Source organism: Fistularia commersonii, chromosome 32, assembly GCF_037954325.1.
Source record: "Fistularia commersonii isolate RoL2024-O1a breed Wild chromosome 32, RoL_Fcom_v1.0, whole genome shotgun sequence".
Taxonomy (NCBI): Eukaryota; Metazoa; Chordata; class Actinopteri; order Syngnathiformes; family Fistulariidae; genus Fistularia; species Fistularia commersonii.
The window spans coordinates 10201807-10229797 of record NC_141315.1 but is presented as its reverse complement, the minus strand read 5'-3'; the positions used below and the strand labels follow the sequence as shown (position 1 = coordinate 10229797).

Here is a 27991-nt window from a genome sequence, read left to right as displayed (position 1 = left end):
AGTATTAATATTTTTAAATCTGACAGGAAACTAGAAGATACCTCCTCATGAAACAGCAAAAATATTATGATTTTTCCAATAAATTGTTTAACTTCAAGCAATCCAGGAGGGAAAACAGTAAAAACTACAAAGATGGAGGATCAGGACGGATTTGCTGATGTTTATGTAAATAAAAGAAACAATAAAATAAAACTTGAAATTTGCTATTAAAATGGTGACCGGTGCTTTTATGTGTGTGAATTAAAACAGATTAAAATCCCGATAATCCCGATCGCGCCTGAACTGGGTCAAAGGTCACGGCCGGAAACCCGCACGTCCCCCCCGCATTGACGTAACGCCGACCCGCGCACTGCGCGCCCCCTAGCGGCGGGGACGCGCAGTGCGCGGATCCAGGTCCGACTCGTCGGCGCTGCAGCCCCGCACGGACACCTCTCCCGCGTCCCGCCGCCGTTTCGGACCCCCCCCCCCGCAGCGCCCCGCACGCCGAGAGCCACCGCACCATGATTTCCGCCATCTGCTCCCGCGTCCTCCCCCGCGCCTTCCCCGCCGGGGCGGCGGCGCTGGGCGGCCGCCTGACGCGCGGACCGGGATCACCGGCGGCCTCCCGGTCAGTGAGTGTGCGCGGGGTTACCGGGTCGTGCACGGTGAGGGGAACCCGCGGTGTTTGCGTTGGAGTGCGGGACGACGGCGCGGCTCAAACGCAAACAACCGGGTTACGCGCAAAAGTTTCACTTCTTTTATTTTTATTTGCGTGGATGCGTGTGCGTGCATCCGCGTGCACGGTGTTTGCATCGGGGGGGGGGCTTTTTTAACACCAAAAGTAAGGAGTGTGTTATCATTGCTGGGTTCCTGCAGACTTGTGCTTACTGTGTGTGTGTGTGTGTGTGTGTGTGTGTGTGTGTGTGTGTGTGTGTGTGTGTGTGTGTGTGTGTGTGTGTGGTGTTCAAGAACAACTCAGGGTGGGAACAAGATGGAGGAGAAGCGCTGCTTTCTTTTGCTTTTCTGGTCACAAAAGTTCAAACCAGCCTTAGAAAGGAAGGATTGGGGAAAAAAAATGGGGTGCACAAGGGAGGAGTTTGCCCCGTGTGTGGTCTGCTAGGGTTAAGCAGGTGGTTTGCAAACATCTGAGATTTGGTAGGAGAAAAACAGGAAAATTAAACGGGGGGTGGATTTAAAAAAATGAAAAAAGTTGTCAGGAAAGCCCTGGATTTGTCAGCGAGTGGCTGAGAATTTGAGCCGAATCAGCAGGAAGTTGTCCTTAAAAGTCCTCACACACTCGGGTTAAAGGGTTTGGTGAAGTCACCTGAGTTAGTCAGTCGCTGCCCACAGTGTGTGTGTGTGTGTGTTGTTACTGACGTATCTTACCCACGTGCTGGTTGTAAACTAATATTCTCGTAAACCCGTCGATGTCGCCGCTGATATCGGGTCAGTTGGTCGGAGGTCATCTTGGATCTCCGAATGGGACGATCGCGTTTTTGTCGTGATTGTGCGAGTTGACGAAATATTGGAAGATCCCATATGAGACGAATCATGTCGAAATAAGGCTTGAAAATCCCCTTCCAAGAGGAAGGAAGTAAAGGTTCAGCAGAGACGAGGTTTACAGAAAAGCCGTTTGTTGTTGTTTCACCCGCCTTCACCTCTTGCTTGTGCCGGAGGAAGGTTTCCGTGGCAACCCGGAGGCGACCTGTTGAATTGTGAAGCGCTTATTGAGCGCGAGGACACTTGGGTACAAGTCTATCGAGTACCTCCACGAGTACCGTGGCGTGGTTGCCATGGAAACAGCAACTTTTTACGAACCCCGTCAGACACAAAACGCGTCCTCCGATGTCGGCGGCGTCCGTCTCGGAAAACATTTCCCCCAACGACGGATGGTTAGCATTGACATTTAGCCCCTCGCAGAGGTGAAGGGTAAAGCCTCGAGTCCCTGTGAAACTGCCGCAGTCGTGCTAAGCTAGTTGTTAAAGCCTTAAAATTGCAGGTCTATTGACATTAGCCATCCTGCGTTTGCTCTCGTCGGTCGATTTTAGCGTCGGCAGTGTTAGCGTCCCCATCAAGCCCTTTGGATGTTTACAACTATGAACGAAACAGGAGTCCACGTCGGCTTCTGGGCAAAAGGTGACGCGACTGGACGGCCTGGATGCCTCATCTGTCCTGTAACATCTAGCTTATCTATCGGACGGGAGATTACGTGTCACCGCGGCAGCGGCGCCTGCTGATAAGGGATGTTTACCAATGTGATTACAAGGTCGTTGGCGCCGAAAATGTATGATCTGGAGTCCTCCCAGATCAGGGTTACAAGTCTCGCCCTGCAGTCTGGTTCTGTGAAGGGACGCTTTCTGTCGAGGCGCTTTAAGCCTTCAATTGTTCCTCACAGGCCGGAGGGCGGAGGCCAAAACCCGAGATGTTCTGGCCTTGAAGAGTTCAATCGCGGGAGGCTTTCCACACTTGACACGCCCTTCAGTGCTGCGCTGAAGTGGAACGGCAACCAGGAAAGGATCCCGGGATTCAAAATGGCAGAAGGGGACTGGCTGGTGTTTCCAGTACCCCTTGTTTTAAGGGTAGACTATGCTTTTGAAGGGGAAAGTTTTAGAATGAACAAAAAGTAGGGGATCCAGGATGGATCAGAGAGGTACTCCAGTTGTCCAAAAGACCAGTAGTGTACTTGTGACTACAAAAATACATCTGCTATGATTATAAATTCCCTTTATGTTGGGTCTGTACGGGCCAGGCTACATTTGGGACGGCTTGGCACAAAAAGGGTAGAGTGATTGTCCTTGGAGCTGAACATTCCCAGTTCAATTCCCGCCTCCTCAGAGTGTGCCGAAGTGTTGTCGGGCAAAAACTGCTCCCCTGGCAACTGCTCATGGTTCATCCATCACGGGTTAAAAGCCGAGAAGGAATCTCCCGCAAATGTATCCTTGAAAATGTCGCTCACGGTTGCTCCACATGGGAAAGGCACTCTTAAGCTACATCAAGGCGCAGGATCTTTCATAAGAACAAGGAAGAAAACTGCCTTGTGGAACTCCGCTCTCAGGGTTTGCAAGCAGTTAACATTCTCTCTATTACACCTTCTTTGTCCTCATATAAAAATCTTCATTTCAGAGGCATCCACGTGGACTCCCCGCCCGTCATCCCGACCCTGACCACCAGCTACGCTCATGGCACCTCCACTTCGTCGCTGCTTCACTGCACCGTAGGAGAGGCGCTCCTGGCCACCGTGGAACGCTACCCCGACAGGGAGGCCATGGCCTTCCTGCACGACGGCGTCCGCAAGACCTTCGCTCAGTTTCAGCAAGACGTGAGTCTCCAAAATCCCAGTTTCTCCTCACCTTAGTGTCTCTTTTTCCTGAATTTTCTACTTTTTTTTTTATTCTATTTACTTCTTCTCAACAATTTCCTTCGGGATAAATGAAGTTGTTCTTATTCTTTTCTCGGGGTTTCGGAAAATAAAGCGTTACGTTTCAGGGAGAAAAAATTGAAGCAACTAGAGAAATATATAAGGTCTTTAGAAATAATAAACATTTAAAAAAATATATATATCTTTTTTTTTTTTTTCACATTTTTGAAATAGCACACCTGCCTTCCAAGCGGTTTAACTTTCACCCAGAAACCTCCTCCGGGCAGGAATCTCGCCAGTCTCCCTGTTAATTATGAACAACTGTTTGTCCACACACACACACACACACACACACACACACACACACACACACACACACTGAAAACAAGTTAAAAACAGAGAGAATTCCTTCAAAATTGCTCTTACTTGCATAACAAAGGAAGACATATTTGGGTGTAATGTGACACCCTGAACCCGTATTGTGGCACAACAGCAGGGAGGAACGAATACGTGTGTGTGTGTGTGTGTGTGTGTGTGTGTGTGTGTGGGGTCAAATTCGACCATGTTTCCCATCAAATTTTCAATCGAGCCGCCTACAAGCCTCGGTAGTAAACTCACAGGATTCTGTGTTGTTGCGTTGTAGCTTAGCATCAGTGGTGAATGCTACTCCGCTTTGTTTACATTGTGTTCTCCTGTTACCATGCTTTGCTTTCAGTAAGCTAGCCCTCGCTACGGCTCCCCAAAAGGTTTGGTGTTAAGAAAGACTTAAGAATGACATGGTTGTGGAAGTTCTCAGTTGTCGAAATCTTCTTGTGTTGGAAAATAGACCTTAGTTTCTTGATTTGAAGACTTCAGTTCTAGTGACTCACTTGGATTATCTGAATACAGTGATCCCTCGCTAGAACGCGGTTTACTTTTCACGGTTTCGCTACTTCACGGATTTGCATGGTGCATTGTGTTCTGCATTCTGATTGGCTAAAAAGTCACTCCGCTTCTTCTCTCCCTGTGCGTCAATAACTTTGCAGTTTAATATGTACACGTACGTAAAACAGCTTGACAAATTTACATGATGTACGTGCAAATTCGCTTTCTCTAAAACCCATAATGTTGACAAAACGCTCTGGAGCGACAAAATGGCCCAAAAGGCAGCGGAAGATGCTATCTATGGCAGATAAAGTTAAACTTCTGGACATGCTAAGGGAAGCTAAAAGCTATGCGGCTGTAGGTCGGCATTACGGAATGAATGAATCTTCCGTTCGTTCCATAAAGAAGGAAGAAAAAAAACATAAGGACGACGGCAGCAAGAAGTTTTAATAAGGATGCAAAAAGGGTTGCAACTGTCCGTAATTTTTTTCATAATCATTTTTAATTTTCTCCCGTTTAATCCAAATACTCGGGTCACGGTGGGCGGAGCTAATCTCCGCAATTTGAAGCCTTCTGTTCACATTGATGATTAAAATCATTATTTGACAGTACAGTACAGAAGTTATTTGTTGAAAAAAACATTTCTAAAGTACAGTACTTTTATTTGTGAAACAAATGAGCCTGTAAAATAGTTTGTTCTTTCTTTTCAATGTATTAGAGTATCTAATTGTATGATAATTGTAAAAAAAAATAAAGGTTTCTACTTCACGGTTTCTGCCTATCACGGGTTCTTTTTGGAACGTGACCCCCGTGAAAAACAAGGGTTTACTGGACAGCTGTCAGGGTTTTGGGCGTGTCTAGGTTGTGGTGGCTTGTTATGTAGATGTGCTGGTGGATTTGCTCAACTAAGGGAGTTGTTTTGATTGAGGTGATTGAGGAACAAAAGAACACCTGCCTGGTATCACCTGGATAGGAATGTGAAAAGGTGAAGCTAAAGAAAGGAGTAAAACCTGTTGGATCACATGGATCCAACAAGATCCAACATGTTGGTCCCGGACCTTTCCTTGTTTGTTGTCCGAGACGACAAAGACGGCATCTTTGACTCTGCTCTTCAACCATCTGGACACTGGTGTCTTCAAAAGATCGTCCCTTGTCCTTCAGGTGGAGTCCCATCCTGGAGTGGTTGCTGTCCTGTGCAGAGGTTGTTTGGTCGCTCCGATGTAGACGTCATCACAATGCTCAGTGCAAGTGACGGCGTACAACGCGTTTTTTTGGGTTTTATCCTTGGGGTGCATCAGTTTTTGGGTGTTGTGGGGGTTTGAAATGTATGGGTAGTTGGTGTTTGTTGAGCACCCTTCGGAGTTTCGGGAAAAACTCTTTAAGCCACAAATAAACCCATGAAAAAGTTGTCAAAGAGTGCAAGATGTTTGCAAGATGTCTGGCAGACCAATCAGTGGGGTTTTCAACAGGAAACATTGATCCGGTTGGCAAACGGAGTTGAAGAACAAATTAATATTGTAAGCCAAGGTTCTTCCACTGTCCAAAAACATCTAAGTTGTCCAGACTTGTGAAGGTAGTCTGAGTACAGTGTGACTGAGGTTCTCCTGTGGTTCCTGCAGGTGGACAAGGCAGCTGCCGGTCTCTTGGCCCTCGGACTGGAGAAGGGGGACCGGCTGGGCATGTGGGGCCCCAACACCTACGAGTGGATCCTCTTCCAGTTCGCCACAGCCAAGGCTGGGATCATACTGGTGGGTGGAGGTAGTGGTGAAGGCCATCGATCATCAATGTATATCGGTGATCATCTGCATAGAGTCAAATATTCAATTTTGTTGTGACTAACTTTGGGTTGACGGAGAAAGATCCCACGGCTGTTGCTATCTTATTCCCTTATTCACGCCTCCACCCTCCCACCACCAGGTGTCAGTGAACCCTGCCTACCAGGAGCACGAGGTGGAGTACGCATTAAGGAAGGTACGCTCTGCCATTCCTTCTGATTTTATTAATATTCAAGGAAATATTTAGGAAAATATGCATCCTTAGATTCCTATTTCTCTTGTATATGCATATATATCTATATATAGATCAGTGTTGGGCCATCAGGGCCTGCAAGTCCATCTCTGCTGGCCTACGGATCATATTCAAAGACTGATTTTAATTACATTTTGTCCATGATTAGCTTTTTACCTGGCTGCGCTGCTTCTAGGCATGTATTTTCCTATGAAAGCATTTAGCCAATCGCATTTCAGCCATTGCTTGTTGCCAGGCAGTGTCAAAGTCAAAGAAATCTGCCTGGAGGCCTGCAGAATCAGATTCAGGCGCTCGAGTGAAAAACAAGTGTCTTTTAAACTGTTGCTTCAACCAACCCGATTTTGAGTTGTGACATCAAGGCCTTCTAGAAGGCTCCGCTAACATTAGCGTTTCACACACCTTTTGATTGGATAGTCAGAGAGTGTACTTGCCAGAGCTAGCAGGCTGCATCTGTAGCGCGCTGCATGAACACAAATATAGTCGTGTTGATGAAATAGCTGATTTGTCAACCCATGATGGACTTTTGATGATGGAAGAAAGGTCATTTTTATAGCCGTAAAAGAGTTATTGAGGAGTGGATTGCCAAATGGAGCACTATTGAAGGCCTAAGAGTGAAATGCACGGCCCGCTACTGCTAGAGATAAACATACATAATGTATATATATCTATCTATAGTGAGGCTCCGCCCCCTCCTCCTGAACCCTGGCTCCGCCCCCACAGGTCGGCTGCCGGGCGGTGGTTTGCCCCACCGAGTTCAAGACGCAGAAATACTGCGACGTGCTGAGGAAGATCTGCCCGGAGATCGAATCGTCCACGCCGGGCGACATCCGCAGCACCAGGTGTGAACGCCGCGCCACCGAGACGTCTGCGTCGGGTCGCCGTGGTGACGGTCCAGGCGACATTCAGGGGGAATTTGCGACTTTTTCTCAGGAATTTCTTGCAAATTATTGAAATTGTTTATTTACAATGCTTTGACCTTCATTTTCTATATAACATTTTTAGATTTTTTTTTTATGTCGTACTTTCATTATCTGTCCACTCCCTTAGCAATACTTTATGACATCTTTGTGATTTACTAGAAATTTTCAAAGCATTATTTTGCAGGATTTCTGGGCCATTCATTTGCAGGTCTAAGAAAGAAATAAATATTCTAGATCTTTTTGTTTAAAAATCACAGCAAATTCACTCAGTGCCTTTTCCTGAAATGGGTCCAAAGAATCTGTAAAACGTCCTGACCGCTCCCGCTTCGGCCTCAGGCTCCCGGAGCTCCGTTCCGTCATCGTTCTTGACAGCAAGCAGCCGGGGATGTTCAACTTCCAGGACGTGATGGAGGCGGGAAGCAGCCGATTCGTACAGCAGCTGCACGACCTCCAGAAAACCCTGTCCTTCGACGAGCCCATCAACATCCAGTTCACCTCGGTGGGCGCTTTTCCACCACTTGTCCCGGCAAAGAAACTCCCGTGACCTCAGTAGATCCAGGGAGTTGTTGCCGTCGCAGTGATGCTAACCGCTAGGTCGTGTTTGTCGGCAGGGGACGACGGGAACGCCGAAGGGCGCCACGCTGACTCATCACAACATCGTCAACAACGCCTTCTTTGTGGGCAAGCGGATGGGATACACCTGGCGGGTGAGTTACCGGAGCATACCGGATAATCTGAGGATCGTAACCTCAGACACAAGCGGTTAATATTCATAACTAGCTGAGCTGCGTCCAAGGAACTAGCCTTCTCCTGGGAAATGTTGTAGTTTTGTAGTCCCACGGGCGGTAAGGGGCCATGGTAGGGACCGGTGTACCTTTTGGCGCCGCACCACAAGCAAGTCGAAGAAGAGGACCTGGACAACATGGTAGTAATAATAACCCTGGACCATCAGACAAGTTGAAGTGTGTTTATCCTCTCCAGCTACACCGTTAGCTAATTTTTAATGACTTAAAAATGGTTGTTCGTGGGCCGCAAGAAGCATCTGCTAATGGCTGTGGCTTGTGAGCACCTATGAGTTCCTACGGAATTGTGAAAGGACCCTTGGAGGAAGAGTTCAGATGGTTCTTGGAGCTGAGGTCCATGGTCCTGGTACCCTCTGCTGTCCCAAAAACGACTTGGTTCCTCAAAAGGTTCTAGGAACTCCAATCCCACAACTTGATCTTTCTGTTCCCTGCCTCGCAGCCTCGAACCCGGATCTGCATCCCGGTGCCGATGTACCACTGCTTCGGCTCGGTGGGCGGCGGGCTCACCATGGCCGTCCACGGCATCTCGCTGGTGTTCCCCACGCCCTGGTACGACGGAAGAGCCAACCTGGCGGCCCTGGAGAGCGAGAGGTAAACGCATCAACATGAAATTTCCGTCTCAACAGCGCCATCTAGTGGCAACCACTGCAAACAGCACCCTATCAGCTGGAATCACAGCTGCAGGTCCTCGAAATCAAAGTGGGAAAACTGTAGTTTCATGTCCGTCGGAGGCTAAATTAGCAACAGGCTTGTTGCAGCCAGTTAGAAAGAAAATTTTACAATAAGTAAATAGAAAACAAAACAAACTTCCCCTGGGAGTTTACATTTTTTGGGGTCCTTTTAGGACCCCTGAGTTGCAGACACATAGCACCCTCAGGGTTAGCTAGCTTCAGGCTATGACTGCTGGCCTCCAATCAGTGTTAGCCTGCTCTTGTTCAAAATATGATATCATTATTATTTACTTAGTAATAAATAATTGTATTACATGTTGCAACTTCTAGTGATGGGTGTCATGGTGACCCAGAAAGTTTACTTTTCCCCCAAATTTGTCTTCGAGCCTGAGTATCAGTTATGTTTGGATATAAAGTAGCACCGTTTAGCCAGGCGGTGTTTATTCGGGGCTCGGTGGGATCATAATTCTTCGCATGCAGTCGGGAGTTTTGTATTTTGGAAGAACTCTCTGGAGAAGATCAGTTATCAGCCCGCCTCCTTTTTTGGTTTATGGCCCAGACAGAAAGTGTTGTCATGTTGGAACATCTGCGTCTGGCGCCGGTCCAGGGGCAGGAAGTTCTCGTCATACGGGAATGTGAAGGGGCGGCGGTTCGCAGTTTGCTTTTGCTCACTTCCTGCTCCTTTGAGCGGCCAATCAGCTTGACCTGATGAATGAAGAAGAGGAGGAAGCTCCTGCAGAAGATACCGCTATTTGTTCTTCTGTTCCTCTTGGCTGCTCGCGTTGGAGATGCCGCAGCCAATCATCTGCCTCCATTTACCTTCCTGTCCAATCCTGTAGACCTCCTGCCCTCCATCCCTCCTCTTTCCATGTCCAAAACATCTTTGTCTGACTTCGTCTCCAGCACCTCCAACGTATGCTGTCCATCTAACGGACTCGTTTCTGATCTTCTCCGACCTCCTCGTTCTCCATCCCTGCCTCCTGTCTTCTCCTCAGTGTCTCCAAACCAGACACCACGGCCGCTCTCACCTCCATCTTCTCCACCTTTCCTTTCATTCTGCCCGATACCCTTTTTCCAACTTGCTTGGACACGTTCCTCCGCCTCTTCTCCACCCTCTCCATTGCTCTGGACCATTGACCCTACGTGCTTCACCTTCTTCATCCAGCTTCACCTTTCCACTTGGGTCCTTCTCATCACGCAGCACATGTATACCATCTTGTTCCAGCTTCCAGGAGCATACCTTCACCTTGCTAGGTGGAGGTATGCTCCTGGAGAGGAGTACATCACAATGTCATCTGCAAAACATCGTAGTCCTCTGTGGGACCTCTGCAAACCTCACGGCTCTCCTAGTGTAGATCTTAACTGTCCACCTCCTCCCCTCCGGCAGGTGCACCCTGATCTACGGGACGCCCACCATGTACATCGACATGATCAACCAGCCCGACGTGGCCAAGTACGACCTCTCGTCCGTGGAGGCAGGTCAGGAAGCCGACGCCGCAGAACATCCACGTGATGTCCTCCAACACCAGGATTTATTCTGCTTTCTTTTCCTTTCTTCTCTTGTATGTCCGTCCGTCTTCCCGCCCGTCCCTTCGTCCTTTGGGTCCGTCGGACCAGTTCCCCGCGTCCGTCCTGGCTTTTCACGTTCTCGCTCTCTGGTTCCCCAGGCGTCATCGCCGGCTCGCCGTGTCCTTCGGAACTGGTGAAGCAGATCATCTCCATCATGGGCATCAAGGGGGTGACGGTGAGTGGATCCTTCGGGGGGCTTCCTGGTCCTGGGTGCCGTTCGGGTTCGGGTCCACTAGAGGGCGGCAAAGGGTCGGATTCACTTGCAAATTCTGAATTAGTGTGAACTTGGAGTTCAGTGGAACGTTAAAAACTTCTAACTAAACCTCACTTGCTCAAAGTATGAATATAATTTTTATATACATATATATATATATATTTGTTTTTTTATTCATTTATAGAAGACATGGTAGTGATATATAATTGTGATGATTAGTAGTACGGAGTTTAAATCATAATTCAAAGCAAACAGGGAAAGAGACTGGAAAGAAATTGGGATGAATAAGTAAATACGTAAAAAAAAAATATGTATATATAAAATAAATGAATATACGTATATTCATTTATTATATACATATATTTTATTTTATGTATCTATATATATATATATATTCATTTATTTTATGTATTTAGTCATTCATCCAAATTTCATTTTTTCACCCCATATATATATATATATATTTAATAAACACACACACACATATACACACACACACACATATATATATCCATATATATATATATATATATATATATATATATATATATATATATATATATATAATTAAAAATTCATGAAATTAGATTAAAAATTCATTCTGGTTTAATGGTTTAATATATATATATGGATATATATATATGGATATAATATTTTATAATATTTTATGATATATATATATATTTTAAGCAAGAATGAATTTTATACCTTTAAAAGCATAATTCAAAGTCAACAGGGAAAGATGACTGGAAGAAATGGGGACAAAAAGATAATTGAATATATATATATATATACATAATATTTAAAACCAGAATGGATTTTTAATCCTCTATAAACATATAGAGGATTAAAAATTCAAATTCAAATTTGAGGGCTTCTTAAAAATGTCATTTGTTTAAAAGAAAAGTTTCCTGATGATGTACCCACCAACCCCTGGCTAAATGATCTAGCTGTGTGCTAACACAGTTAGCTGGATGCAAACAAACAGTCGCACTCGGTTAACTTTTGATAGCGGCTACGTTAGAGCATGTGGTAGATGGCTAACAGATGCTAGGCTCCTGTCGTGAGATGTAAACGAACCGCATAACTCCAACATGAAGGTAATTTGGGCTAAAGTTGTTTTAAAGCTTGCTAGTTGTTGCTAAAACTCATGCTGGCAGTCGCTAGGACATTGAATGATAGGGCCAACAAGTAAAATTTAATCTAGCGCTAGGTTTCCAGTGGCTTGTGTACAGTTAGACTGTGCACGCTAACAGAAGCTGTGCGGGGAAACGTTAGCCAACATGGTGATGATATGTGGAGTGAACGACACAAACCGGCTGGTAGTTTTCTCGCTTCTTCTCGTTTCCCGGCAGCTCTTGACTCTCCCTCCCATCAAGGGTATAAACAAAATCAAAACTACCCCGACAATCTCAGATAGAGCTAGTTTGGTATCTCGAAGAGGCGCGTCCTTCTCTTGAGACCAGCGGCGGGGGAAACGACGCCCCTCATTACGCCGGCTTTTCTTGTTTAAGCTCATCTGGAGATGAACGCCGAGATCAAACTCCTCCAAGAACCCCGGAATACAAGGACGTTCCCAGAAAGTCTCATTTACATACACGTCTTATGTTTTATTGATAATTCAGCTGCAGCTTTGAAAGGACAGTTTGCAGACGTTGCATTCGCGCGCAGGAGCTTAGCCTGGAGGTTAGCGAGGAGCCGTGTCCGTCTCGCGGCGGCTGGTTCTGAGGAACACCGAGATGAACGCAAGGGCTGGCCGGAGGTGAACCTGCTTTCCCTGGAGGCTCTGGATCTCCTTCTGTCCGACCTCCATCCCTGCATCTCCATCACAAGTGTTGCCATGGCAACACACAGATGACCGGATTCTGTGTGCGGGTACATGCTAGCGTGAAAGGTCAAACACACGAATAACGACAACCCCTCATGTCTTGTATTAGCTTTCGGCTAACATGTCGTGAATGCTAACTTCCCAAATTCTGTTTTAAATCTTTTTTTTTAATTTTTTTTTTTTTGCTTCTACTGCCCCCTGGTGGGCAAAATAGAAACCAACCCCAGTTTCTTTGTTTTCCCTCCAATCCGGTCCTGCAAGAGAGAGTATTTTTGTTATTTTTTTGGGCGCCAAAGAGAGGTGACACACGCGTCCTCGGCGGTATTCTTAGCTCTTGTTTATTGAAGTCGCGCCTTTATTTTTCGACGTCGACCCGGAAAGCTTTACACCTCCGCGTTGCCATTTTTTTTTCGCACGGGACGAAACAACAAGACGCCCCGGGCCCGTTTGTGTGTTTTTTGTGTCCGCGGGACAAAGAGGCGAAAAAAGACAGAAGGGAATGCGTCTAATGAACGTGTCGGGGCTGCGAACACTGGTGACGCCGGGTGGCGGGCGAAGGGATGGACGAGGAGGGTGAGCTAGCGTAGCTTTGGTCGCCGGTCGCCCGGACTGGCCGCTTCCTGGCGTCTCCTGCTGGGGAAAAAAAAGAAAAAAAACTCAGCAGCCAAATCAAACCGTCGAGGCGGGACCCGAAAATAAGGAAATCTCAACTTCGTTCCCCACGAAATGAAAAATGGCGCCGACTGACCTGGTCGTCGGCGGCGGCCGTCTCAGTGGCGCGCGCCCTTCTTGGCTCTCTTCGCCTTGAGTTTGCAGCCGCTGAATGCGGCGCTGTCTCTGACTTGCTTGCCTTTCTGGGGGGGCGGCGAGGCGCAGACGGCGTCCGGGCGGTTGCGGCTGGAGTCCATCCACCTGGAGTCGGAAACAAACACCCCCGTCGGTCGACCGTCCTGTCGCCGGTCTCGAGCGCGAGCTAACCGGAACGTTAGCCGAACTCCCGGAGCGGAGGGGAGCGGTTTAGCATCTAGCATTAGCGCTTCTAGCGTGTAGCCGCTTACCTGCGCAGCGGGGCCAGCTGGCACGTGCAGCCCCACGGGTTGTTGGACAGCGTGAGGTTGCTGACGGTGCCGAGCTCCAGGCTCCGGGGCAGAAACCTCAGCCTGTTGTTGTCCAGGTGGAGCGACTTGATCGCCGTCACGCCGGTGAAGGCGCCGTCGGAGAACTGCGAGGAAGAATAAAAGGTTGTCGATTGGTGTTTTCCCCGTGCAGTTCCCTCGTCTCACCACTAGGTGGTGCTGTTGCGCCGTATCTGCGTCACCGCCAGCATGTTTTTTTCCTGTATTTTTGTTTATTTTTTTAGCCCTTTTTTTGTTGTTTATGCCAAACTGGAACCCGTCTTTGCAAGATGTTCCTCGGCGCAGTGAGCCCACGCTTGTTTTTTATGTTTTCCGCCAGTGAGTGGAAAGGAAAAGGGTCAGGTCTGGTTGGAAGGAGGACGTCATGCGGCGGCGGTGAGAACGTGGCGGGAGAACCTGCCAAGGAGGAAACTGTCAGTCGCCGAGGCTCCTGGCAGGAGAAGGTTCAGAGAGGAGCCAGAACGTCGGTCCTCGGGGACAAAGGGCCGTCTGAGGTCCTCGCCAGAGGTCCTGGCGTCTCCGGAGCCCGAGTAGAGCTCACGGGCGGCGTTGTTAACGTGTTATGACAGTGGCTTAAAGGATCCGCCGCCGCTTCCACGCTGTTAGCACGGCGTCGTCGGCAAACACGATCAAACCCGTGACCTTTGACCTCCTGTCAGGGCTTCCTCTCATCCCGCGGTGAACAAACACGGCGCCTTTTTTGGTTTTTTTTTTTTTTTTTTTTCCTCCCCCGCCGCCAAAAGCGTCACGGAGGTGCGAGATTGGCGGATGTACGGCGGCGTCTCCTGGATGGAGGTGGAGCTAAAAAAGCTAAAGAAGCTCCTTGGAAATTTCCACAGCGGAGCGGCGAGGTGTAAGTGGAAGATGGACGCCGTCCAGCTCGGCGCGGCCGTCGCTTTCGCTCTGACTTTTTTTTTTCACGCCGCTCCTCTGCCAGGAAGCCTCGCAAAAGAACCCGATTGTCCATTCAGGTGTGGCGGCGGAGAGAGGGGGGGCTAAAAATACCCCTCTTCATGGTCCGAGGAACACCCCCGCCTCTGTTTACCCCCCTATCCTGTTTACAAGTCGCTCCCGAGCAAAGCGGGAGGAGAAAACACGCCTCTGAAAATTAGGCTTATGCAACAATTAGCAAGTAAAGCCCTTTTTAAATGAAACCGGCTAAAAATATCAGGCGGGAGCTGGTCGATGGCGTTTGGGGGGGTTCCCCGTAAATAACCCCACGGGTTTCCAAGTCGCGGTCAAACCGCCGCAGCGGCGAACATGTTTCCATTGGTTCTTATTTCAGGTTATTTTCTGTCTTTTTTTTTAAATCTAATATTTAATTCATTCATCCCGACTGTCGTCGTACGTCGCCAAAAATACAGAAATGCAACCGTTCACGCAGAACGGCCACAAAGTGGGAATTGAACCAGAAACCTCCATGCAAGCCCTCCAATAATTTGATATTTTTTTTGATATTACCATTTTTTTTTTTAAATTCCCTGATGTTTTCTCACTCATTTTGAGCTCCAGTCTTTCACGTAATAATTTTTTTTTAATTCTATTTTTCTATTTTTTAACGCTTAAAGACGCGTCTGGGTGAATCGGGGATTGGAGGCGGCGCTGGAGCCCAACAGCGCCCCCTTGTGGCCAGTGGGTGTAATTGGTGATGAAGATGGTGTGTGCGTGTGTGTGTGTGTGTGTCTCCTAGGCAACCCGACAGTTTAAACGCAGGTAAACCAGATCAATCAGATGATTTCCAGGTGGACGTCGACCAATGGCAGCTGCCCCTCTCGTCCAATCAGCTTCTTTATTTATTTTACCCAATTTCCCCGCTTCTTCATCGGGACGCTCTCCCTGCACGGTTGTCGGACATTTTTGTAGTTTTTTTGCCTGTAATCTCAGACGTTTTTGTCGCGTAGCTTCAAAATCATTCTTTTTTTTCTTTTTTTTTACTTTTAACAGTCGTGTTTTATTTATTTGTCGCGCGGCGAATGTCACGCTAGCTTCCGGAGTACCATTTTTGCGTTTCGGCGGGCGACAGAGGAGACACTGACCTTCTCCAGCCCCATGCCGTCCAGGTGCAGCTTCTCCATGTAGCGCCCGAAGCTCTGGAAGGCGTTGTCCGGGATGCTCCTCATGTTGTTCCTGCCCAACGTCAGCTCCTCCACCACCCTCAGTTTGCTCATGGCGGCGGCGGGGTAGGCGGACATCTTGTTCCCGTCCAGGTGGAGAATGGCCAGGTTCTCCACGTCGTCCAGCGACCCGGGCTGCAGCGCGGTCAGCTCGTTGTCGCTGAGATGCAGCCAGCGCAGGTCCTTGGCGCCGGCGAAGGTGCCGGCTCGCAGCTCCCGCAGCTTGTTGTTGTTGAGCTGCAGGATGAAGAGGTTGATCATGGGGGAGAAGATCCCCCTGGAGAGGTCGGCGATCTGGTTCCCGTCCAGGTAGAGGTACGTGAGCTCGGCGAGGTCGTCAAAGGCGCCGGGCTTGATGCTGCTGATCTCGTTGTTGGACAGGTAGAGGTAGATGAGCTTCTTGAGTCCCTTGAACGCCTGCGAGCCGATCTCCCGCAGCTGGCAGTGCTGCATGTGCAGCGAGATCAACCCCTTGCTGTCGCCGAAGGCGCCCGTGGGGATGGAGCCCAGGTTGTTCCTCTGCAGGTTGAGGAGCCGGGTGGCCTCGGAGACCCGCGGGATCCTCCTCAGCCCCACGCCGTCGCAGATGACGTGCTGGAGGTCGCCGTGGCAGTGGCACAAGGTGGGGCACTGGCTCGGGGCGCCCCGGACGGCGGGGCCCCGCACCAGGAGGCAGGTCCCCAGAAGCAGCCAGCTCACGCAGCGCATGTCGACACGCCGCCGAGAAACTCCGCGAGCGTCTTCAGGGAAAGTCCGGAGAGCCTCGGAGGCTGGGAGTGTGTGTGTGTGTGTGTGTGTGTGGGGGTGTGTATGTGTGTGTGGGGGTGGGTGTGTGTGAGAATTTTTTTTTTTTTTTTTTTTTTTTTTGAAGATCGAGCGAAAAAGGTGGGCAGAGCGAGACGGAGGACGGCCGGTCGGCTGAACACACGCCGCTATTTATAACGCCGGCTGGAAAAAAAAAAAAAAAAAAAGCGCGGGTGTCGGCGCGAGAGGTTTGCCGGAGGAAGTCAAGTGTCTGTGAGAGTTTAACCCTGAACGGGCCGGAGCGGCGGCGGCGGCGGCGGCAGCGGCGGCGAACCCTCGACACGCCGCCGCCGAGTTTTGTTTACATTTTTTTCCCCCCTCCTGAGCATCTGTAGCACGTGGCGTGACGGCAGAGCACCCTGGAAAACCTGGAGTTTCAGAACGGGGAAAGTAGCGGAGCCGCTAACGCCTTTAAGCTAATAAACAGTTGAACGTTAGCACGATGCTACATCGCGTGTGGTCCTGGAAATGAACGCGTGAATGGCGGCGCCGCGTGAGGCCGCCAGACGCCCCTATTGTTTTTCAGTCTGCGGCGGCTGTTTTATAAGCCGTAATGGCCTCCAGATGTCCGGGACGCCAGTCATAACAATCGCCGGCGATGCTTCGATCGTCCCAGGAATGAACGTTACGTAACGGCGGCGAGCTTGTTGCTCCGTACGGCGATCGGCGGCGGTTTCAAAGGGGCGGAGGGGGGCTAATGAGGCCGTTCTTCAACATCTGGGTTCTGTAATTGTTCAAAACAAGCAGGAGAAGCGGCGAGCCAATCAGGGAGGGGCTCCTCCGGGTCGGCGCATCGAAAAGATTGATGGGGGAAGGCAGGAATCTCGAGTTTACCCAACAGATCTGACGTTCCATCGGGAAGATTATCTCCTTCCTGACTTTCCGGGGAGCCAGGATTTGTTCGTTGACGGGTCCGGAGCTCCGCCTGGTTCCAAGTCTTTCACCCCTTGAGAGTTTCTGGACGCGTCCTCGGCCTCCTCGGTGTGATTTGTCCAAGATACAAATGTTCGGTGGCTCCCGATTGGTCCGTTGACCCTCTGACCGCTTGCGTTTGCCGGGCAGATCGGATACGGAACCACGGAGAACAGTCCCGTCACCTTCTGCGCGGATCCGTCCGACAACATGGAGAGGAAAGCGGAGACGGTCGGCTTCATCATGGACAACATCGAGGTGCGTCTTGTTCCGCCCGTAACTTCTTGAAGTATGGTGGTTTGACGGCGGCGGTGCTTGCGCTAACTCCTCGGTAGGCTAAGGTGGTGAACCCGACGACGGGCCTGCTGGCTCCTCTTGGGGAGACGGGCGAGATCATGATCCGGGGCTACTGCGTGATGCTGGAGTACTGGGGCGACAAGGAGAAGACGGAAGAGTGCATCACCAAAGACGGCTGGTACAAGACCGGGTGAGTCCAGAGGCGCGACCGTTCTCCGACACCGCAGAAGAAAAGTTTCCTTAGAAGCAGGAAGAGACGTGAAGGTGCCCGGCGTCTGCCTCTCTTGCAGGGACATCGGCAGCCTGGACGCCTTCGGCTACTGTCGCATCGAGGGACGCATCAAGGACATGATCATCAGGGGAGGGGAGAACATCTACCCTGCAGAAATAGAGCAGTTCCTCCACACCCACCCCAAAGTTCAGGAGGTGCAGGTCAGTGTCCTCAAGTCCAGGAGGTTTATGTCACTCTCCTGAGGTCCAGGAGGATGCAGATCAGTCTCCTAAAGTCCAGGAGTTGAAGGGCAGTCGAGGAGGCACAGGTCAGTCTAGCCAATGGCAGCAAGTGCAGGTCAGTCGCCTAAAGTCCAGGAGGTGCCGATCAGTTCAGACTCATTCTGAAGGGAAGGAGGTGCCGGTCTTTCTCCTAAACTCCAGGAGTTGCTGATCAGTCCAGACTAATCTAAAGAGAAGGAGGTGCAGATCAGGTCCGTCTTCTAAGTACACACAGATGCAGGTCAGTGTCCTAAAGTCCAGAGGGCGCAAGTCAGTCTGGATGGTGTAGACCAGTGTCCTAAGGTCCAGGACTGAAAGGGTATTCAAGGAGGCGCAGGCCATTCTACCCAAGTCCCGGAGTTGCAGGTCAGTCCAGAGGCATTCTGGAGTCAAGGAAGTGCAGCTCGTGAGTAGAGGTACTCGAGATCCGCCTGACATCCAGGTCTAAACAAGTCTGACCAGATGCGAACAGACCCATATCCAGACCACATCTAGTCCACATCCAGGCCACATGCAGACTACAGTACATGAAGACTCATCTCTAGTACACATCCAGACCTACATCCTGACTCACATCTATTCCAGGTCCAGACCACATCTTGTCCGCATCCAGACCACATCTAGTCCACATCCAGACTACATGCAGACTACATGTAGACTCATATCTAGTTCACATCCAGACCTACAACCTGACTCACATCTATTCCAGGTCCAGACCACACCTAGTCCACATCCAGACCATATGCAGACTACATGTAGACTACATCTAGTCCATGTCCAGACTCACATCCAGACTACATGCAGATTTGCATTCAGACTCACATCTAGTCCATGTTCAGACCACATCTAGTCCACATCCTGACTTACATCCAGACTACACATAGACCTACATCTAGTCCACATCCAGGCCACATGCGGACTACATGCAGACTACATGTAGACTCATATCTAGTTTACATCCAGACCTACATCCAGACTCACATCTAATCCAGATCCAGACCACGCCTAGTCCACATCCAGACCACACCTAGTCCACATCCAGACCATATGCAGACTACACGTTGACAACATCTAGTCCATGTCCAGACTCACATCAAGACTACATGCAGATTTGCATTCAGACTCACATCTAGTCCATGTTCAGACCTACATCCTGGGTCATATCTATTCCAGATCCAGACCACATCTAGTCCACATCCAGACCACGTGCAGACCCACATCAAGTCCACATCCAGGTCCACAACCAGACCTACATCCAGACCACATCTATTCCAGATCCAGTCTTTGTCCTCTCAGTATTTGTGCCCAAATAAACATTATTAAATCTTTGTACTATCATACATGAGTACGTGTACTTCAGGGGAGCACAAAGAGTTATAATTCCATATATCACATATACGTTTTACCGTGCATGTGTGTGTGTGTGTGTGTGTGTGTGTGCGTGCACGTCAGGTGGTGGGAGTGTCCGACATCCGAATGGGCGAGGAGATCTGCGCCTGCGTCAAGGTGGCGGACGGCGAGAGCTGCAGCGTCGAGGAAATCAGGGCTTTCTGCAAAGGACAGGTGACCCCACTTCCTCCCGTCCTGGTTTTCCTGCCCGGCAACTAAGACTCACCTTCTTCCCCCTTCAAACCCGCAGATCTCGCACTTCAAGATTCCCCGCTACGTCCTGTTTGTGAGCAGCTACCCGCTCACCGTCACCGGAAAGGTGGGTTATTTCCCGCCCGGCTCGACGGCCGCCAAACACGCGCATACTTCGGCGCAGACGTGGCGCCGCCTATTAGCTCGTCTGCACGCTCGTCGGGCGGCGCCGTATCTGATCGGGCGGATTCCTTTTAGCTCCGGGCAGGGCGGAGGCGCTCCGTCAAGGTTCTCGAGTTCCTTCGAGTTCCCCTGGAGGCTCAGACGGAGCGTGGAGGGCTTCGACCCGCCAGAATAAAACGCAGAGGAATCAACAACGCTCTTGTTTTGGGCGACCGGTGTTTTTAAATCGATTCGTTTTCTACCTCCAGATCCAGAAGTACCACCTGCGGGAGCAGGCGGAGGCCCAGCTCGGCCTGAAGAAGCACAAGTGAGCCTGATCTTCACCCTACAACATCTAACCCCCCCAACCTCCGAAAAAGAAAATACCAAACAAACACCCGCCTGGGTTCAATCCCAACCCTCCGTCCAACGGGAGCCCGGTGACGTTTCGATTGACGGACGGTTGCCGGCGGCGACGCCCCTTCCCCGAATCGAGTCGCTTCTAACGAACAAAAAGAAAACCGCTGTTTCCCGCTTTTCAAAATAAAAGCCCAGTTGTTTTTTTTTTTTTTTTTAATCACCGTTTGATTTTACGTTGTTGTTTTTTTTTTTTTTAGCTAAAACAAAAAATATGAGCAAATATTTGACTTTTTTGTTTTTTTAATCTTTTAAAAAAATCAGGGATACGCTTTGAGATTAAGTGCTTTTATTGTGACGGATTTTTTTTCCTCCCAGTTCGGTCCAAATGTTCTCAGCGGCCTCGCAGATGCGAGACTTTGGGGAATACCGAAGTCAAATTCCTTCGGATTTGGCTGGAACTCCTGTTGGACTGGAGTTTTGGTTTGGCCGTACCGTGCCGATGGTCACCAGAAGGTCCAAGGGAAATCCCCTCGCGTTCGTCCCGCGGGTCAGCGTGGACTTATAGTCGAACCCGAGATCTCTCCCGGTTTGATCTCCGTCCCCGAACATTTGTACGCCCTTCCAACCGCCGTTCCCCAAAACGTCCAAACCCTTCGAATTGGTCACAACGGCCCGTTTCTCGGCTAGCGAAGCGCGTATCGAGGCGGAACGTTCGCCTTTTCGTTGAAACCTTCCCGTTTTTTCGTGCTGAGTCCAATAACACCGCGGCGGCTCAATCCCCTGTATATTAGCACGGCGGGCGACCGCACAGCTCCCCCATTGTCTCCCGCCGGCAGAAAGCTATAAAAATCTTTTTCTACCAGCCTGAAATAAACTTTGCACCGCATTATTAAAACCAGGCGTGGGTGTTCCCCCTGCTTTACGGGAAGAATGAAGGTATTTTTATTGATCTTGGTGGCAGGTGGACGCCCGTCTGAGCCCCCCTGGAATATCGCTCGCACACACATCGATCCGCGGAATGGAGATTTTTTTTTTTTCCTTTTTGCGGCCAACATCGCACACACACACACACACACACACACACACGGTGGAAAAGCTGGTAAGAATTTCCTGTGGAGTCTGACCCGAGTACATGTGCAGTACACCTGATGCCGGGCCCGGAGGATCGGGTGTCCTCCTCCGTCTAGACCTGAAGGTCTCGGCCCCCAGAAATAGCAGCGGGGAAAACAAACAGCACCCCCGGCTCTTTGGACGAAGCTCGGCGGGTTTATTTCAAATAGTTTGGGTTTGGATTTAATGTCCTGGTACATTTATTCTCACAGCAAGTGTAAAGAGGCCCGCAGTTACCTGCCCCCCCATCCCAACCCCGGAGGTCACGTGGCGTACAAAGGAATGCACGGCGTGAGTTTTTAGAAACCTGCGGTTGTTTCTTTTCGCTCACTTAACGCCTGTTTTGGCAAATTTGTGGTGTTTGCATGAAAAAGAAAAAAAGAGGGGGGGCTCAGCAGTCACGAACTGTAGGAATGTGTTCCGCTGCTTCCAACGCGCCTGGAAAGAGTGTTTCTGGCGCCCCCTTGTGGCGATGAGTGGAATTACAACTCGGATTCCTGAGAAGGGTTTTTATTTTTCAGTTCAGATTTTAAAGTGAGAAAAAAAAAAGGGAGATACTTTTATGATTTGTCGCAGTTGTTTTTAATCTCCCACTTACTTGCTTCGTGTTGCTTCTCCTTTCTTTCTCTGATTTTGTGCTTGTTTTGAGCTTTTCTGGATTTTTGCATCATCTTTGAGGAAGTTAAGACCTGTTAATAATTATTTTTTCTCAATTCCAGGCATTTTCTCACTTGTTACTCCCTTTCTAACCGTAATTCCAAACTTTTCATGTAATTTCTTGTAGACTCTCTGGTATTTTTAGCTCCAATTTCTAAAATAACCTCCCTATTTCGATTTGTTTTAAATCTGATTTTCTGATGTTCTTGTTTATATCAGATTTTCTGCCAACAGCTAATTTTAATTTACTTCTTGCAGAGTTTAAGGTATTTTTGGCTCAAATTTCTAAAATGACTTCTCTGTTTTGATTTGTTTTAAATCAGATTTTCTGATGTTCTTGTTTATATCAGATTTTCTGCCAAAAGCTAATTTTAATTTACTTCTTGCAGAGTTTAAGGTATTTTGGGCTCCAATTTCTAAAATAACCTCCCTATTTTGATTTGTTTTAAATCAGATTTTCTGCCAACTGCAAATATTTGTATACTTTTTGCAGATTTTCAGGTATTTTTAGCACTAATTTCGAGAGTAACTCCTTGATATTTTGATTTGTTTTGAATCAGATTTTCTGATGTTCTTGTTTTAAATCACATTTTCTGCCAACAGCTAATTTTAATTTACTTCTAGCAGATTTTCAGGTATTTTTAGCTCCAATTTCAAAAGTAACTCCTTGATATTTTGATTTGTTTTAAAGCAGATTTTCTGCCAACGGCTAATTTTGATTTATGTATTGCAGAGTTAAAGGTATTTTTGGCTCAAATTTCTAAAATAACTTCTCTATTTTGATTTGTTTTAAATCAGATTTTCTTCCAACTGCAAATTTTTATTTACTTGCGGATTTTTAGGTCCCATTTCAAAAGTAATGTCTTGATATATTGATTTGTAAATCGGATTTTCTGATGTTCTTGTTTTAAATCAGATTTTCTTCCAACTGCAAATTTTTATTTACTTGCGGATTTTTAGGTCCCATTTCAAAAGTAATGTCTTGATATATTGATTTGTAAATCGGATTTTCTGATGTTCTTGTTTTAAATCAGATTTTCTGCCAACTGCCAATTTTTATTTACTTCTTGGAGATTTTCAGGTATTTTTAGCTCCAATCTCAAAAGTAACTCCTTGATATTTTGATTTGTTTTAAATCAGATTTTCTGCAAACGGCTAATTTTAATTTACTTCTTGCAGACTTTCTGGTATTTTTGGCTCCAATTTCTAAAATAACCTCCCTATTTTGATTTGTTTTAAATCAGATTTTCTGCCAACTGCAAATATTTGTATACTTTTTGCAGATTTTCAGGTATTTTTAGCTCCAATTTCAAGAGTAACTCCTTGATATTTTGATTTGTTTTAAATCAGATTTTCTGATGTTCTTGTTTTAAATCAGATTTTCTGCCAACTGCCAATTTTTATTTACTTCTTGCAGAGTTTAAGGTATTTTTGGCTCAAATTTCTAAAATAACTTCTCTATTTTGATTTGCTTTAAATCAGATTTTCTGCCGACTGCAAATTTTTATTTACTTGCGGATTTTTAGGTACTTTTTAGGTCCCATTTCAAAAGTAACTTCTTGATATATTGATTTGTTTTCAATCAGATTTTCTGCCAACGGCTAATTTTAATTTACTTGCAGATTTTTAGGGTCAGGTGTTGGTGTATATTTTAAACATAGGTTAATGAGTTCCATGTTAAAATAGTTACTTTGTGGCAATCCTGCAGAGCAACCCCAACACACTAAGTGTTAACACAAATCATGCTTTTCTCATTTTTATTTCTTATTTGATTTTTTTATAATCAACGGGTCAACAGACATGAGATATTTGATCAAAAACACCTTTGCGAGCCCCGTAACCCTCCGGGTTTTATCGCCCTGCCTCCGAGCTTCCTGAACCTGCAGCTGCTAGCGTGAGGCGTTCGTGGACCAGTCAGACAACGTGAGGCGTTCACGGACTGCGGTCAAACACAACGGGCTCTAAGCCGACAGTTCGACGACGTGAGGCGTTCATGGATAACTCAGGCCGCGTGAGACGTTCGCGGATGAGTCGGTATCGGACGTCAGTCGTCGGGCAGCGGGATGCCGACGGCGCTCTGCTGACCCTCCATCTGCTCCCTGGCCTGGGCCACCTGCCGCGGGGAGCAGCAGTCCTGCAGGAAGACGGCGGCCAGGTTCCTAAGGCGGGGGCTCTGGGACAGGGAGAAACGCAGCATGCATTGCAGGACGGGGGCGGCCGCGATGTCGCCGCGGGACGCCGGCGTGCTGAGGTTCATCAGCGTGGTGACGGCCGAAAGCACCGTCTCCTCCCTGCGGTTCGACAGGCAGTTGGTCACCAAGGAGACGCCGCCGCCCTGCAGGATGAGCTCGCGACACTCTGGGTCCATGCTGAGGTTACAGAGCCCCCCTGTGGACACAGATAAACGGTTAATCGTTGAGGATTTTCTTCTAAACTATTTAGAATTTGAATTCGAAAGTCGATTTTGACTTTGTGGCTATCATGGCGAAACACGGGGGATTCACCGCCCATTTCAAGGCAGCTTTTCAGATTTGTTGTCATTACTAGTTAGCGAACGTGGGACTCACCCATCCCGAACTCCACCATGTTGTCGTTCTCCTCGGTGATCATGTCCAGGAAAAGGTCCACCACCTGCAGCTGCCGCAGGTGTTCCATGTTCTTTGGGTCGTACGCAAAGTTAGCCAAGTTAGCCAACACCTGCTCCCTCGCCTCTGACACCAGGGATCAGCATTAGCATCATTGACATAATCGGGGAGAAAATAACAACGGAAAGTTGAATCACATCAAAATGAAGTAACTTAAATAATTAAAACAGTGTTTAAACATGAAAACAAAGCACATCAGTCTGGTATTACATTGAAATTAGCAAGGAGTTAAATATAAAATGGCAAAAATTAGCCACTAAAGTGACTTGAAATCTGCAAATTCACAGACAATAATTTCACTTTGGCCAAAAAGCAATCAAGTGACAAGAAGCTTCACTGAATACATGGCTAAACAGGTTCTAGTAAATGAAACGATAAAAATCTACTTTGGTCAAGAAAAAGCAATAAAATTAGAGGGAGAGAACGTTTATGCTAATTGTCCTAAAATCGCTATTTTTGAAAATGATCAATATAGTGTCCTTGCAGAGTTGATAAGTCATTTGTATGAGCATAAAGACCAAATAGCATCACAAATCCAGCAGGACGTCCCTTTAAATTCGCCCATAGTAAACAATTGTCCAGTTAAAGGCCGTAAAATAATTTAGAAGTGACATTTATTGATTTAAATGACTCCCGTTGTGTTCAGTGATCTCATCTGAATCGAACCGTGAACACACCGTCGCTGTCCGTGTCCTGGAACTCGGTCACCAGACTTTGTAAATATTCAAACCGGTCAGATTCTTTGCTTGCCATGTTTCAGTCTCATAAATATCTTCCCAATTTGACCAGTTTAGCCGTTTCACGCCGGCTTCCAAGCGTAGGAGGGATGTAAACAAACCGCTAGCCGACTAGCTAGCGAGCTAGCTAGCTAGCGAGCTAACTAGCTACACAAGCGGTTCGGCTACTTCCGGTCTCCGGTGGGAAATCAGAGTTGGGATTCTATGGTTCCGCAACAAAAACAAACTGGAAAATACATTTTAAAATATCATTTTTTTATTAGATATATAATATTGTTTGTCCCATGGTTGTTTACTCAGCCTTTTTTATTTTATTTTATTTTATTTTGTATTTATTTTTTATTTTTTTATGGGTACATGGGAAATTTTAACGGAGCTACAAAATTGGAGGAAACCGGAAGTTGTGAGTTTGTTCATGTGGGTGTGTGAAAGTGTGTGTGAAAGTGTGTGAGAGTGTGTGTGTGTGTCACCTCAAAGGTCAGGCGAATGTAAGGAATAATTGTTTCCACTTTTTGCATGGATTTTGGATTTAAGATATGAAACAACACAAGCTGTCCGCCGGGAAGCGGCTCGCTAAACCGGCCTTGTTCGGGACGCTGATCGTCGGACTCGCAGTCGCGTTTTTCAATCGGTGAGTCCTTTATTTTTGATATATTTAGGAAAATAAAAAGAATATTTGATGCAATTCCACAAAGCTGAACATATCCGGCTTCGGGGAACACGCACTGGTCCATTCACTCTCGTTTCCTGCAGACTGCCAGTTATTTCCGCCTCATTTTTTTAAGGTTTTGTTTCAATTAAACCTGACCCGTTTGAAATGTTTTATTACAGGAAAAAGGAGCCCGGGGTTTGTTTTGAATTCCTCCACCGTGGAAAAGCTGTAAAAAGCTCCTCTGGCTGCCGTGCAGAACCTCTTATTCCGCAGTTTTATGGTCGATTTAAAGCTGATTTTTAACAGTTTATTGGTTTTTGCTTGAAAATAACTCATTCCTTCACCCAGTGCTTTTCCAGGTCGCCTTGAGTTTGTGTAGGTCTTACATTTTATTTATTTAGGCAATGCATTTTCCTCCCCAAAGCGGAATGAAAGAATATTTTCTGAGTTATGTAGGGTTAGATGGAGAAGGTTGATTCACTCTGGCAACCCCTGAAGGGAAAAGCTGAAAGAAATAAAGTAGAAAAATACCAAAATAGTAAAAAATATGAAAATTCTATGGAAACTAGTGAATAAAAAAAAAGAAGTCAAAATGTTCTTAAAATGTGAATAAATAAAAATGTATATTTATTGTAAACATTTTTAAAAATCAAGAAAAAAATTTGCTATGGAAATAAACATAAGAAATTACATACTTTTAAATAAGGCGGCATTCTTTTAAAATTCCCAACAAAATAAGTAAAATAAATGCAATATCAGGAATTCTACTGATTTTTTTTTTATTACAAAATCTGGAAAGACAAATGCAGATGATTGAAATCAGAAGAAATACAAGTAAATTAAAATTACATCTATTTTTAAAAATAAGATTATTCATAAAACTGATTTATAATACAGTTGTTTCAAAAATAAATTGAAATCAGGAAAGTGTTCTAATTTAAATATTTGAGAAATCTGAGTCAACAAAATATTCCTTTCAATTTTAAAAGAAAAACCAAAACCATCTGTATGCATTCTTTCAAGGAAAAAAAATAGAAAATCGGAAATGTTAATGAATTGTAAAAAAAAAAAATGAAAATAAGTTAGAAAAATACCAAAATAGTCAAAAATACTGAAGCTCTAAATTTTTTTTTAGAACTGTCACAATTCTAAAAAAAAAATCTCAAAAACAACAGAAATACTTCAAAATGATAAAGCATTTTAAATTAAATGAAGTACAAATTTATCAAAAATAATTATAACAGTTAAAGCAATACTATTAAATATTACAAAAATATATTAAATCACTAGACTTTTTTTTATTAAAAATAATTGAAAACTTGTAGGCATTGTTTTCAAATGCCACCCCCCCAAAAAGGATTGGAAAATCAAATATTTTATAGATTTTGTGAGAAATGGAAAATAATGTCTGAAAAAGAAAATGCAGAAAATTGAAATCAGCGGAAATTCACAAATAAATTAAAATCACATCTATTTTGTTGTGTTGTAATCGTACCAGCCTCGCTTTACGACGCCCCCCCTTTCCGCTCCAGGCACCGGTTCTTCGAGGACGTGGCCGAGATGCGGGCCCAGGAACGGGCTCGGAACCAGGAGAAGATGTTTGAAGTCCTGGAGCGGCGGCAGAAGCAGCTCAGCGAGGCCACGGAGAAGAGGAGAGGAGGAGGAGGTGAAGGTTGAGCAAGATACCTCCGACCCGGCCCGTCGGCGAAGAACCGACCCCAGAACCTTGACTGACCCGGCGCCGAGGAATCGAGGCGTCTTCTCGCGCCGATGTGGACCAGTCAGGCGGTGTGATGGAGGGATGAGGTTGCGGAAGAATGTTTCCGGATGTTCTCTCTGTTTCACACCTGATTCATTAAAGGTGAGAAGATATTAACTGGGCTCATCTTGTACTTGTAATGACACCGTCCGTCCACTAGGGGTGCAGACATTCACGCAACATAACAAATGTGGGTTGTGGAAAATATTTAAAAAAATCTAATCGTAAATTATATTACTACATCCCGTTTTAATACTAAGAAAAAACATAAAATATTTTCAAATGAAAACGGAAGAAAATTGATTAAAATACATATTTGACAAATATACATCACTGACT

The 27991-nt window shown here is 46.8% G+C and overlaps 3 protein-coding genes across 4 annotated transcripts; 1 reads left to right on the top strand and 2 right to left on the bottom strand.

Annotated features, from left to right (window-relative positions):
• The first annotated feature begins 371 nt into the window (after positions 1–371).
• Positions 372–27769, top strand: acsf2 (acyl-CoA synthetase family member 2). The gene is made up of 18 exons (XM_086139396.1): positions 372–607; positions 3103–3298; positions 5821–5949; positions 6119–6172; positions 6950–7068; positions 7486–7648; positions 7761–7856; positions 8392–8543; positions 10011–10102; positions 10291–10367; positions 17351–17458; positions 17536–17687; positions 17788–17929; positions 19442–19552; positions 19629–19697; positions 20002–21493; positions 25776–25872; positions 27426–27769. Exons 1-16 carry the CDS (start codon positions 501–503, stop codon positions 20062–20064), a joined length of 1830 nt encoding a protein of 609 aa, XP_085995522.1. The 5' UTR covers positions 372–500; the 3' UTR covers positions 20065–21493; positions 25776–25872; positions 27426–27769.
• On the bottom strand, positions 11993–17240 carry chad (chondroadherin). Of its 2 annotated transcripts, none has more exons than XM_086139398.1 (4): positions 15407–17240; positions 13293–13456; positions 12983–13146; positions 11993–12864 (listed from the first exon to the last, which is right to left on the bottom strand). In XM_086139398.1, exons 1-3 carry the CDS (start codon positions 16190–16192, stop codon positions 13005–13007), a joined length of 1092 nt encoding a protein of 363 aa, XP_085995524.1. In that variant the 5' UTR covers positions 16193–17240; the 3' UTR covers positions 11993–12864; positions 12983–13004. The 2 variants fall into 2 exon arrangements, with proteins under 2 accessions (XP_085995524.1, XP_085995523.1); XM_086139397.1 differs by having other exon boundaries at positions 11993–12867; positions 15407–17239.
• On the bottom strand, positions 23604–25381 carry armc7 (armadillo repeat containing 7). Its single transcript, XM_086139399.1, has 3 exons — positions 25182–25381; positions 24427–24570; positions 23604–24247 (listed from the first exon to the last, which is right to left on the bottom strand). Exons 1-3 carry the CDS (start codon positions 25255–25257, stop codon positions 23904–23906), a joined length of 564 nt encoding a protein of 187 aa, XP_085995525.1. The 5' UTR covers positions 25258–25381; the 3' UTR covers positions 23604–23903.
• Positions 27770–27991: the final 222 nt, after the last annotated feature.

Coding starts and splice junctions, on each gene's coding strand:
- acsf2 (XM_086139396.1), top strand. CDS start 501: ATGATTTCCGCCATCTGCTCCCGCGTCCTCCCCCGCGCCTTCCCCGCC. Junction 17,459..17,535: donor TCATCATGGACAACATCGAG/GTGCGTCTTGTT, acceptor ACTCCTCGGTAG/GCTAAGGTGGTGAACCCGAC. Junction 17,688..17,787: donor GACGGCTGGTACAAGACCGG/GTGAGTCCAGAG, acceptor CCTCTCTTGCAG/GGACATCGGCAGCCTGGACG.
- chad (XM_086139398.1), bottom strand. CDS start 16,192: ATGCGCTGCGTGAGCTGGCTGCTTCTGGGGACCTGCCTCCTGGTGCGG. Junction 13,457..15,406: donor ACGGCATGGGGCTGGAGAAG/GTCAGTGTCTCC, acceptor TCTTCCTCGCAG/TTCTCCGACGGCGCCTTCAC. Junction 13,147..13,292: donor CAGCTGGCCCCGCTGCGCAG/GTAAGCGGCTAC, acceptor TTCCGACTCCAG/GTGGATGGACTCCAGCCGCA.
- armc7 (XM_086139399.1), bottom strand. CDS start 25,257: ATGGCAAGCAAAGAATCTGACCGGTTTGAATATTTACAAAGTCTGGTG. Junction 24,571..25,181: donor CCAGGACACGGACAGCGACG/GTGTGTTCACGG, acceptor CCCTGGTGTCAG/AGGCGAGGGAGCAGGTGTTG. Junction 24,248..24,426: donor CATGGTGGAGTTCGGGATGG/GTGAGTCCCACG, acceptor CTGTGTCCACAG/GGGGGCTCTGTAACCTCAGC.